Here is a 12,831-nt window from a genome sequence, read left to right as displayed (position 1 = left end):
GAGTCCCGCTATGAGAGGTTGTTCCTAAATTTTTGAATACTTGTCAACAACTTGTCTTTGGAAGCCAAAGCTCCAAAAAGGCCACAAGTGGAATTGCATGACCTTGAGATCTTAGACTATGGGTTTGGAGTGGCACCAATGTTTTTCTCACTGCTGTGAAAAGGGCCATTACATCCTGGTATTGTTAGTGCATTCCTGAAGATGCTCTATAGTTGTAAATATCCTGCATAGTGTTATTGCATATTACCCAGTAACCTTAGCGCCTGAAATTTCACCAGATGATTAGAGATCCTTTAGTCCAGTCATGTCCATTGTTAGTGAAGCCTTGTTTAGGTGGGACATGTCTCTTCTAAACTGGGCTGTTTCTTTATTAAACATTCAGGCCAACCCAGCGGAGCAGTCCCATCTACCTGTCGGGGCGGCTTCGTGCTGGAGGGGGCTGAAAATCAAGGAGGTAAACTTGACCCATACATGGCCAACCCCACCCATCTACCAACCTCGTAGTGGTGCCTGACTGAGTTAAAAGCGTACTAACAGTCCTGTCTTTACAGCAAACTTTAGCCTATGCAGGCAAAAAAAAGAAAGTTTTTTTTGTTTTGTTTTTCTTTTCTTCAAAGGTGTGTTTTTACTAATGATGGAGTGCTTTGTTTTTGGTGGAGGTAGCTATGGTTTCTTTATAAGGAGCTGGGGAAATTTATTTGCATACAAGCTAAATTAAAACACCTTGTTCTCCTACATTTTTCTCTCACTCCAATCTCCTCTTTTGTTTACTCTTATTGTGAAAGTGAAGGGACATTTTTTTTCCACTTGGCTCTGCATATGGCACTCTGCACTCAGATAGAAATGCTTTTCGCTGTGTAGCACACATTAACCCGTTGCACCGCTACCTCTGGGGCTTTACATGGGAGTAGTACTCCATGAACTAATCTGTGCGCACTCTCTTCCTCTCCCTCGCCCCTCCTCCATGCCCCACATCTAACCCTCTGCAGACACGAGAGGAGAGGAAGATGGAGGCCATCCTGCAAGCCTTTGCCCGAATGGAGAAGAGAGAGAAACGACGGGAGCAGGCGCTGGAGAGAATCGGCAGCATAAAGTCCGAGGTTGGGGGCCGCAGTGACATTAAGGAGGAGCCTCCAGCCACACCAGAGACGGCAGATTCGCCAGCTGTCATGCAGGTCAGAGCACAGATTAAAAAAAACAACTTTTATTTATATTTTAATTGATGTTGGCAGAAATGCTTCTTCTGAGCTGTACTATCAAAAATAAAATGTGTGTTTTTGTTTGGAGTGAGCTATTGTCAGATTTTTCAGAGATTTATGTATTCAAATGTGATGTTATTGAACTCTCAAATGTGGTGGTTTTTTTTTTTTTTTTTATAGCCACTCCTGGAAGTAAAAGAGGAACCAGGTCTAAAGCCAGCCAAGGTTAAAGGCACGAGGAACAGGAAAAGTTTCTCAAGAAACCGCACTCACATTGGGCAACAGCGGCGACGAGCTCGCACCATCAGCACTTGTTCTGACCTGCCTCCCAGCTCTCCAGCTGAGTCTGTGGAGCCTGTGACCAATGAAGCCCCTGAAGGAGAAACGCCCACTGTGCCAGAGCCGGAGGCCATCTCCACACAAGCACCCGACACCAGTCCTCCGCACAGCAGCTCACCTGCACCTGACAGAAACCGAACAGGGAGCAAGAATTTCAAAACAAAAAAGGTACAGGCACATGTTTAATTCTGCATATGAAACATATTCCTGGCTTTTTAAAAATGTTCAGGAACCCTTTAGAATTCTTCTCAAACTCTTTTCCACAGCACTTTGTGAATGAGTGGGTAGGTGAGAAACAGCAGGACCGTGGTGCTGTACGAACACCAGAACCAGTCCCAGAAAGGCCGCTGAGAATAAGCAGTGACCCTGAAGTGCTGGCCACGCAGCTCAACGCCCTGCCAGGCCTGGCCTGCTCCCAGCAGGTCTACAGCACGCCCAAACACTATGTCCGCTTTTTGTCCCCGTTCTTGGCAAACCGCAGCCCCACATCTCCCGGGGTCCCCACCGGGAGACGGCGTTCCCGAGAACTACCCGAAATGCCACCAACCACTGGGTCCTGCAAGAAGGTACAGACTTCTGCTTTTTAAAGCAATCCTGCATTTCTTTGATGCTCATGGGAAAAAAAAAAAAACTTAAACAGCTAGATTTGGAAAGTAGATCTTTGTTTACATAGGAAATTACTAAGTTTTCCCAAAATGCCACAGCCTTTGAATTTCTTCCATTCTTTGTTAACTTCGTCTCCATGAATGCATCAAAAAGTTTCCAGTGAGATGAACTCATTTGAAGTCTCCCAGAATATTATCGAGGGACAGGACTGTCACTGTTTAGCTGCTTTATTTAGAAGCTTCCTATAATAAGTTGCTGAATTTATATTCTCCTTTACTAAAGTGCTTCTAGAAGCAGAATTTATCATTCAGTAGCTATCTTGTTAAAACCTAGGTACTTAATTTTGCCCCTGTCTAAATGAATAGGGAGAGGGTGAGGACTTTATTTTGAATTTTTTTTTATTTAAAGTTGTTGTTTTTTTTGGGGGGGGTTAAGCTTGAGATTAGAAGCTGCTTCTCTCCTTTTACACAGCATCTCTGTAACTTGATTAATACCATGACCATTTAGGTTAGTTTCTATATTTTTATTACAATATTAAGTAGATATACCTGCCACCACATGTTTGAAACTGTTGTGAATGTCTCCTGTGGACTCTTTCTCTTTGTTATAACGGCTCTGTTTTTACAGCGATGGTTGAAGCAAGCTCTAGAGGAGGAAGGCTCCACCAGCCCAGGCAGACGGCCAAGTCTTCTCATGCCCGGTGAAGGCCCTCTCAGCCCCTCCATTAACGGAGACTCAGACAGCCCCCTACCCTATAATGGCATCTGCTCGCTACCAGGTAAGTCTGGGTTCGAACTGATCCATCTAATGCCACTTAAACTACAAACATAACAAAGAAAATTGTGTATTTATTCAATGATAGTAAAAGAAACCAGTCTTAATAACAGGAAATAATCAAGCCAACTTTAAATCATAGATGCCACACTGTGTTTGACATCTTGCAGAGTTGCCCACTCCTTTGAAAAAGCGACGGTTGAGTCCTTTGGACGCCTGTATGTCTGAGAGCTCAACGCCCTACGGTTCCCCTTGTGCCACACCCACCCGGACAGAACAGTCGGAGACGACGCTGGCACCAGCCTTAATGGCCACCCCTCCACGTCCCCGAACAGAGGAGCCAAGCACGGAGCCCTTGCCCAGCACCCCGACGCAAACGCTTAATGCCCCTCAGGAGGTAAAGCTGTGTTTATGCATAAGCCTGTGAACGTTACATGTTTGTTTACATGAGGAAGAAAAAGTGGCTAAGTGTGTTTGCTGTTACACAGAATGAATCTTCAGGGGAGAACTCACCAGAGGTCAACCGGAAACCTTGTGTGCAGGAGGTGAGATCATACCTCTAATATATTTAATTTGGAAATGACTTAAACCATCAGTCTCCGTCAGTTCCAGTACTATACTGTTTGAAAATGTGGTGGTATTGCTGTAATAGTTTTCTATAATAAACCCGTAATAAAAATGTGCAGCTACATCCAAACATCAACCAGTAATCCAAAACATAATGCAAATTTAAGTCTGTTAAGCAGACATGTTCTTAGTGTTATGCCTCATCAGTGTTCATGTTGTGTATTCACCCCTTGCTTCTCACGCAGGCCGATCGTCCTCCTTCGTTGGCGTCCTCTCCCTGCATCAGGGTTCCTAGTTCAGATGGACTCCCGTCAGAAGCCAAGGTGTCAGTTCCAGAGAGCCCACAGCCTCCACCTGCTGAGTCGGTGGACTGTGGAGAGGACAGGCCTGATAGTGGGGGTGTAGAAGGCACCAGTGAGGCTCCCTTGTCTACAGAAACATGTGCTTCCTCTTATTCTGGCTGGATAAAAAGCCCAGAGAGGGGCCCGACTGGACCAGCTGGCCTGAACTTCTCTCCAGTCAACTCAAACTTAAGGGACCTCACCCCCTCCCACACTCTGGAGCCTCTGGCAGCCCCCTTCAGACCCGAGGCTGCAGCAGGACCCTCAGCAGGAACGGGGTCACTGGTTGGCTCTCAGCCCTCGTTTAGCGAAGGCCAAGGGCAGCTCTTTCACCCCGGCTCTGAGGAGGGAAGTTCTCTCAGCTTCTCACGCTCGCTGAATGGGGACAGCGCTGGCGACGGAGGAGGCTCGGCACAGAACCCCCCACAGAAGAAAAAGGTGAGATTACTGACCTGTAGAGATGGAAAAGAAGCAATCTGAAAACACTAGATGGCCCTTAATGAGATTGTAAATGCATTTTGCCCCCAGACATTTTAACCAAACAGTTAATTAGTTAACAGTCTGAAAAAATAATTAGTTACTTATATAATATGCAGAGAGAGTACCAATACATTGTGAACAAATGAGGTTTGCAGCGGGACTCCAGAAGTATTGATGCTTCCAAAGGTTGAATTATTATTCTTCAAATGCTGCCCTCTACTGGTTTGACTTAATGTTTTTTGTGGTTCTGCTTCTTCCCAGGTTTCCCTTCTAGAATACCGTAAGCGTCAGCGCGAAGCCCGTCGCAGCGGCTCCAAGACCGAGTGCAGCTCTCCCGTTTCCACTGTGCCGCCTCTAGCTGTGGACGCCTTCTCTGTCTCTCTAGAGACCACCAGCGAGCCTCCTCTACCTCCTGCTTCCACGGCTCTCTCGAACACCACCGCAGCTTTAAGAGAGCCACAGACAAACGAGGAGGCAGAGTCCACCGAAGAGAAGGAGGGAGGAGAAGGACAGTGGTGTGTGCTTTAATGTGTTGAAATGATAACTACAGATAAATGTATAAACAGGAAAAAAAAAAAAAAAAGCTCTGCATTCATGGTAGCAAACCTTAGTACATAAAGTCTTCTTATTGATGTTTCACTTCAGGACATCGTCGACTTCTGTAGAGCAGGCCCGAGAGCGCAGCTACCACCGAGCTCTGCTGCTCAGCAAAGATAAAGATACAGGTAAGAAAATGGAAATCGTATGGTGTGAGGATGGAGAAGCAAGCCCTATATGTTACAGCCTGCCATGGGCAGAAAGTCCTCGTGCATGTAAAGAAGTGCCCTTAAGCCTTTCGTAATGGTAGTTGATCATGTTTACTGACATTTTTCAAGGAACCAGCACCCAAAATACCTGTAGCAGTTTGAGAGGTGCGCTGCTGTAGTACATGAACAGTGTAGTTACCCTATTTCCTTTTTTTTTAACTTTGTGAGTGAAATGGTGGTGAGTGCTTTGTTTCTTTGTGAGAGTAACATGAGTTGGAAGGGAGAAGTTGGAATTCTTTTTGCAATATGAAGGCAGCTGGTTTGAACCGTGTGCAGGAAATCCTGGAATAATAAAGTAATTTGTTTTCTCATAACCTGAATTAAACAATCTGGATTTGACTAAAGAACTGTGTGCCATTCTTTGTTGGATTTGAATGTTTAAGTGTGGTTTGAGTGGCTTGTGGTTAAACGTGTTTGTATTGTTTGTATCTGTTTTTGCTTTTTACTATCAATGTGTTGCAAGCATTTTAAACCATGCATGAAAGGTCATACAACCAGATCTGTCTCCATCAGAGCTGTTTACATTTGTCATGTTTGTTTTTTTTAAATGATGATCTGTTTTGTATTTTTTAGATGGTGAGACAGAAGGTGGAGATACGCCTTCGATGAGGGAGTGTGCATCTCCGAGTGTCCAGAAGACCCCGACCCACACAGTGAGTTGACGTCAGGCTATCATCACCAGTTTTATTGCCAGTTTATTTTTATTATGATTTATTTTATTAAATTTAATTAATTTTAGTCATGTTTGCTGTTAAACAAAATTTAATTGATTAATTTGACTCATCTCAGCTTACTTTTGTCTGTCTCCTCTGCAGCCCTGTTCTCCTGGCCCTCTTGTCCAACCTTCTGGTCGGCGATCGAAGGAGGAAGATGGCGATGGCCAACCTCGGACGCCAAATCTGACCAGCCAGCCGACAAGCAAGCCGACAGGACCCAAATCGGCCCCGCTAACACCGACAAAGCTGCACCCCACTCCGTTACCCTCCTCACCAGTCCACTACCCTGGATCATCCCTCCTCCACTCTCCAAAGCCTCAGGCTCAGGGTTCGCCCTATCGCAGCCAGAGGGCGCTGTTCTCTGCCCAAACTCAGAACCAACCACAGCCCCAGACTCAGACTGGGCCCAGTGCTTTCCCACAGTATAATACACAGAACACTCCACCGCCACCACCCCCTCCACCGCCAGCACCGCCTGTTTCCACAGCCTATTTTCCAAGCCAGAGCCCCTCACCTGCCGGACCTTTCCCTGGGTTTAAACCCTCTGTCACGCCGCCCTATCCTCCAGGCTCACAGCCCCTGATGCAGACTCTTCCCCACAGCGTGCACTATCAGAGCTCAGCTGCTCCTCCGCCGCCACCTCCTCCGCCTCCACACCCGATGCCTGGCCCCACCCTGCTACACGTCAACCTGCAGCCACCTCCCATCCAGCAACATCAGCTTATGATGACAACTGCACCTCCTCCCCCTCCTCCCCCACAGGGTCAGACCTCCCAACAGCAGCAGCCGCCTCCTTCAGGAGGCACCCTGTTGTCACTTACCCCTCCGCCACCACCTCCTCCGCCTCCTCCAGCCCCCTCTACCAACACCCCAATGCAATCCCACCACTATCAGAACTTAGGGGGGTTTCAGCCAGCACTGATGCACCCTGGTGCTGCAGCGAACTCTTCAGTACCCCCATCCTCCTACCCCCCACCCCTTCAGCAGACTGGACTGCCTCCACCTCCCCCACCTCCTCCCCAACAGACTCAACAAGGCCAGTCTCAGGCCGCTGCCTCCCAGATGCCTTCTGGGACTCGTGGAGCTCCTGCATCCTCAACCCCCTTCCACAGCTCGGGGTACCTGAGCACAGGGTGGCACTGACCCTCCCCTTCGTGCCGCCGGTGTCTGGCAGCCCCTGAGAACTCATCGTGAGGGGGCATGTACCATACGCTGTAGATATGTTTTCTATGTACCTGTACACATGGCCAGTGGAAAAACAGCTGATTGTGGGATAAAAGGGTACTTTTTAAGAAAAACAAAAAAAAGACAGAAAATTTTAACAAAAAATGGACAGTGAAATAAATCTTCAAGACAGACTATAAAAATAAAGATAGACGATTCTCCCCGGTGCTCATAGCCCTTTTCTCTCTGGCCTCCATGTTTGTTTTTATAATACCCTTCCTGTGATGGAGAGGAAGGATCTTTGTTCTGTGTCTTGTTTGGACTCCCGTTGTAAGGCACTTTGTTTATCAATGGACATTCCAGCCTATATCCTTCCTCTTCCTTTCCCCTTTGTCAGTTACACATGTTACTTCCTCCTCTCACTCATCTGTTGTCATCTCTATACACCATTTATTTGTTTTAATCTAGTGGTTCATTATAGCGCAGAGAAAGCTCTTTTTGTATAGAGAAGAAGAAAAAAAGACAATTATTTTTTTTATTCCTCTGTCTGACAACAAATATCTGTTCACCGCTGCAGATTCAGAAGAAAAAAAAGAAAAAAAAAAGACCAGTTTCGGGGAAACCTGCCTCACTGCCACAGGAGGCCGCACTCGTTTGTGTGTGTGAGTGTGTTTCAGTGTGTGTGGCTGCTTAGATAAGCGAAGCGTGCGTGAGATTTCATGTAAAAACGAGTGTCTTCTGAGGTAGGCTGGGTGGTCTGGCCCACAGGTAGGGTGTTAGCGGTTTATTTTTGAATATCAATGGTTATTTGTAGAAAATGTAATTTAATGTATAGGTGGTTACTCCAGCTTTCACCAAGAACAGGTTGTAAATATTCGCTTTTTTTTTTTCTATGCTTGTACAATTTGCTCCCATACTGTTTTTTTTTTTGTTTGTTTTGTTTTGTTTTGTTTTTGTTTTTTTTAAATATTGTTGTAAATACAAACGCTCTTCTTGGCAAAGCTGAATGTTTCTGTGACTGTAGCATTATTTTTATTTTATTTTAACCCCCTCCACCCTCCCACCTCGACTATTCAACTTTTTTTTAAATCATTTGTGTGTGTGAGTGTATGTTTGTGTGGAGGGGAGAGACTCACAGACACTGCACTGGTTGGCTATTTTCATGGTTCATTATAATAAATCACTGTAATGACAGTTTTACACTACTTGTCGTGACATTTGTCTGGGGGGAACATTTGTGCTGTCGTCTTTGCTGCCACCTGCTTTGACAAATATCCGCTGAGACTGAAATCATCCAAGGACAGCAGAAAACTGAGAGGTAGTAATACTGTCCACCTACCTACAGCACATTTATAATCAATATCCAAACACTGTTACTAGTTAAACATTGGAACGTACTAGGAAATCTTTAAAGTTGGACTATAGTTATAGGAATAAAACTTGATTGGGGTTAACTGTGTGCCATTATTTTCCCCAAAATGAGTTTCCTTGTAAATTAAATTTAAATAATAATCTTTGGCAAGTTGTTTAATTGTATAGATATGTTGAGGGTACATCCTTTTTCTGCAGCATAGAAAAAGGAACAATGTTAGAAGTGAAAATCAGAGGTGGAACAGAATTAATAGAAAACTTTTTTTTTTATTCATATCATTGTAAAATTGATATCTGTAGGTATTTAACTGCTAGTTAGACAAAAGGCAAATTTGAAGATGTTATTTAGTGCTTAAAGTGGACTTTGTTTTTTTTTTGGCAACGTGTTTGATGTAAAGGCCTCAAAATGTGGAGCTAAAACAGAGCAAAGACAAAGGTGAAGTTAATAAAATTGGGGGTAGTCCTCCTTTATACCTCTCTGGTGTAAAAGGCGGATGGGGTATTGTTGTCATGGACGTCCAAGTTTGTGAAAATAAGAATAAAGCGAAGTAGGATTTTCAAAATCATGCAATAGGTGCAGCCAACAAAACTCTCAGATAAGTTTGATTCCTGGTGACCTTGACCTCAAGGTCAAAAGTCAGGTTTTCTGAAAATCTTGTGACTGAGATCATTCAAATGTGGCAATGTAATTCTTTTCAAATTCATACCACAGGTGCATCTGTATTGGCAGTGTTGTCAACTGTACCAGTACCACTGACAACAACCATCGTGCTTAACATTTCATATGGGGTTTAGGTTTAAAACCCTCATCTTTAAGGTCATTATACACAGAGCAGTGACACAAAGATCCAAACTTGTATAATAAGTATAGAAATGCAGTGGGGGTGGGCAAGTCAACATCAAGCCATTATTAGCTGGTCCTGATGTTTCTAAGCAAGAAAAAATTAAGACACTAAGATTTTGGGTTTATCCTTCATCTCAGGAGAAGGCGGCAGCAGCAGGGAGAATTTCATGATTTGATCCAGTAGGTGAAGCTGAATCACGACCGCTTTCATACATATTTCAGCATGTCAGTGGGGTAGTCTGAACTCATGTAGGCAGAGCTGGAACCACCAACTCCAGTTGACCCGGAGCAGCGTCTAGCTGTGTGTCTGAGTTTAAATGATGGTATTTTACTATTTCCAGATCATTGTATATTCAGTACTGATGCACCTTTTCATCTAAGTGTGCACTTGTTGCCAAATGCAGTGGTCCAATTGGCTTCAAATTCATCCAGCAACATAACACAGTCTGTACAGCTGCATTAAGAGTAGGTCCAAAGTAGAATCCAAAAATATGTCTAATGCATGAAATATCACACATCCGGTGTGGAAGAGCCTTTTTAGAGTAGCTGTGCATCATTCACACTTCAAATTAATCCTTATTTTTCTTGTAGTGGGTGTTGTTGCATCACCCCTCCTCTCCCTGTAAGCTAACTTTCTTTTGATTGGCTGCCACTTGCAAATAAAAGGTGTGGATCAGGAGTAGATGGCCTTATTGGCAATAATGACATTTGTCAAAGAGTGGAAAAAATGTCTGATACTGAACATTTATAGCAGCCTAAAGCCTCCAGCACATATATATATGACCAAAAATAAGGAAAGGCACTCCCTTGAGGAAGGTCTAACGATCATTTCTTTACACACCTAATGTTAGCGTGTGGGGATGGCTTTGTCCTCCAGAGAGTAAATGTTTATTGAGCTCAAAGTAAAGTTAAGAATAAGAGAAACTGACCCAAGTGAGATCACGTGGAGCTGAGATGTCATGAAAAAGGTCACCATATAGAGGATGGACCCTTCTGATTTAGGGCACAGTGTGGCTTTACTCTGAAGTCATCCTGCCCTTGTCCTGCCCTTGTAGCGGTTCCAATAATAGCAACACCGTCTATATTCATCCATCCATCCAATTTTGCCTTGAGTGTATAACGAGCATTACGGCCTCATGAGGCACTATAGTGATTAGGCTTTAGTCTCTGGTTGAAACAAAATAGCCAATAATGACTCATAACTTCCTCTAACAAAGAGACTAATCTTCCCTCTAAGAGGTGTACAGCCCCCTGAAGGCTGTTAGGATTCATGTGAGCAGATGGCCTTGCACATGTCTTGATTTTAATCAAGTAGCTGGTGTGCATGCCAAAGATTATATTCCCCCCCTTAATGATCATGATGCTGCCTCTGCCCTTCACAGTGTTTTGGAAGTGAGGGTGACAACCAGTACTCACATGTGAGTTCTCAGTTTGCTGCACATCTAGACCTACAAGTCATTACCCATCACAAAAAAAAGGATATAAAAGCAATTCTGTTATTTTTTACAACTTTGTGAAACTTTAAGATCTTTCAATAATTATCCATCAATCCATCCATTTTCTCCCACTTATCTGGGCTTGGGTCATGTGGAAAGGAGCCTAAAAGAAAAGAAAAGAACAAGCCTCGTTCTCCCCAGCTACCTCTAGCTCATCTGGGGGAGGTGTTCCCAGGCTAGCCTTCTCCAAGTAGGACATGCCTGGAAAACCTCACCTAGGAAGCATCCTGGTCTGACGCCCTGACCACCCAAGCTGACTTCTGTTGATATTGAGGTGTGTACTCTAAGTCCCTCCTATTCTATTTCTAATGCTGAACCTAGCCACCCTAGCTCATTTTCACTGCTTATATCCACCTATATTAACCTCATTCTTTCAATTAGACTGCTCAGAGTGTGTGACCATAGGTGCAAGTAGGAACATGGATCAATGAACTATAATCAAACTTAGACTTCATATTGCCAGATCTGAACACAAGCGGTGTTCTGAACTGCATGTTTGAACATGAGGCTGTAGATAACTGCACGTGGCAATAGGATACTCTAGACCACAGGGCGTCAATTTTGGAAGCATATCATCAGATCTGTGGCCATATGTTCTGGACCCTTGGGTGAAGAGAGGTGTTGAGCTGTCGAATGATCTGTCAAGTGGTGATGAGTTGGATCAGGTGGCGGAGAAAGGCCTGGCAGAGGCCCTGGTCCACGAGATCTTCAACCCTCGCCTTCAATGAACTTCAAGTACATTCAGAGGAAGACTGGGGACATTGAGTCAAAACGGACCATGTTCAGGGCCCCCTTCACCTCCATGAAGGTGCCGCACTGAGCTGCGGCTGCAAGGTGGTTGGTGCCTGAGCAAGACTGTCCTAGCGGGCTTGGTTAGCCTCGGGGACTTCAGAGGCAGCCGATAACTACCAAAAGGCTAACTGGAACGCAGCTTGGGTAGTGGCTGAAGCAAAAACTCGGGTGTGCGAGGAGTTCTTACAGGCCACGGAAAAAGACTTTGGACTGGCTTGAAGAGATTCTGGCAAACCATCATGTGTTCTAAGAAAATGTGGAGTTTTTTATTTAAAAAAATATATCTTTCATAATGTGCTGCAGGGTTGCATCTGTATAGCAACCCAGATAAATATTTAATCCTTTCTGTTATTGTCATTATTATTATTTTAAAAGTGGTATGTGGACCTTTAGGATCAGGAATGTTGATTGGGTGTCCTTGGGTGGCAAGGCAAACAATCAGGACTCCTTCAGCTTGCTGTGGTAACAGTGACGTAACAGGAATTCTCGTTTCTGTTCAGAAAGGTGCAGAAGCCATAATGTGCCAGCAGCATAGCAGCTCAATGTATTTTTAAAATAAGTCTTTTTTATTTTGATAGTGATGTTACCAAATTTATACCACCATGCAGTATTAGTATTAAATTAAGTATTTATATTACTTACTGTATATCTATCAGTTATGACAGCTGACAATGTAGTGTTATTTCCCAACATTTCCAATCTATTTATTTATTTTTGATAAGGAAATGCTAATTATACTGTTACTTTTTTACAAGCAAGAGTACTTTTAAAATATTAATATTTTAAAAGAAAAGAGGCAAAAACTATACTTGATGTATTATCACAGTGGTTATTATAGGTTATTACAGTACAGTGAAAAAAAATCTCAAGCAACCCCTCATTTTTTTATCTATATAAATATTTTACTAGTGATTTACTGAAACATTTGCAAACAAAAATGGAAAAATGTAGCACATAAGGCAAAAAAACACTCTTTGTTCTTCAACACAGGCTGAACTATCTTAGCCAAGCTTTCTTGTGTTTTAAGTAGTCTTCGGGAACTGTTTGCCAGGCTTCTTGAAGGTCATTTCAAGCTTTTCTTTGGATGTTGGCTGTCTTTTGTTCCATGATAGACTCTACAGTTTTGGCACTAGATAGCTTTATTTTGCTTGAATAATTCATAGGTCAGTGTGAAGAGGCTTAACCCCCTAATGCCTAGTGGATCATATTTGATTTTGATTTTTTTTTAATAGTTTTTAAAGACTTCTACACTATCAGAGTGTTTTTCCCCTCCAAAAACCAACTTAAACCAGCTCACATCTACTTCTGTGCAGAAATAATCTGAAAATAATCATCA

The 12,831-nt window shown here is 43.7% G+C and overlaps 1 protein-coding gene across 6 annotated transcripts in view; it reads left to right on the top strand.

Moving 5' to 3' along the window:
• Nucleotides 1-8,192, top strand: part of kmt2e (lysine (K)-specific methyltransferase 2E) — a 28,852-nt gene extending 20,660 nt beyond the window's left edge. For 4 of the 6 annotated variants that reach the window (XM_039601007.1, XM_039601008.1, XM_031758165.2 and 1 more), the window contains 12 exons: nt 383-454; nt 990-1,175; nt 1,380-1,706; nt 1,805-2,104; nt 2,772-2,922; nt 3,089-3,315; nt 3,407-3,463; nt 3,731-4,264; nt 4,568-4,821; nt 4,952-5,031; nt 5,686-5,765; nt 5,928-8,192. In XM_039601007.1, the coding sequence (XP_039456941.1) occupies nt 383-454; nt 990-1,175; nt 1,380-1,706; nt 1,805-2,104; nt 2,772-2,922; nt 3,089-3,315; nt 3,407-3,463; nt 3,731-4,264; nt 4,568-4,821; nt 4,952-5,031; nt 5,686-5,765; nt 5,928-6,971 (3,312 nt within the window). In that variant the 3' untranslated portion in view covers nt 6,972-8,192. The remainder of the gene's footprint in view (nt 1-382; nt 455-989; nt 1,176-1,379; nt 1,707-1,804; nt 2,105-2,771; nt 2,923-3,088; nt 3,316-3,406; nt 3,464-3,730; nt 4,265-4,567; nt 4,822-4,951; nt 5,032-5,685; nt 5,766-5,927) is intronic. The other 2 variants (XM_031758180.2, XM_031758173.2) reach the window with 1 other exon arrangement.
• The last annotated feature ends 4,639 nt before the right edge of the window (nt 8,193-12,831 follow it).

The sequence above is a fragment of the Oreochromis aureus genome, linkage group 17 (genome assembly GCF_013358895.1).
Source record: "Oreochromis aureus strain Israel breed Guangdong linkage group 17, ZZ_aureus, whole genome shotgun sequence".
NCBI classification, from domain to species: domain Eukaryota; kingdom Metazoa; phylum Chordata; class Actinopteri; order Cichliformes; family Cichlidae; genus Oreochromis; species Oreochromis aureus.
The sequence above is the reverse complement of the archived record's forward strand: the minus strand, read 5'-3'. Positions and strand labels throughout refer to the sequence as shown.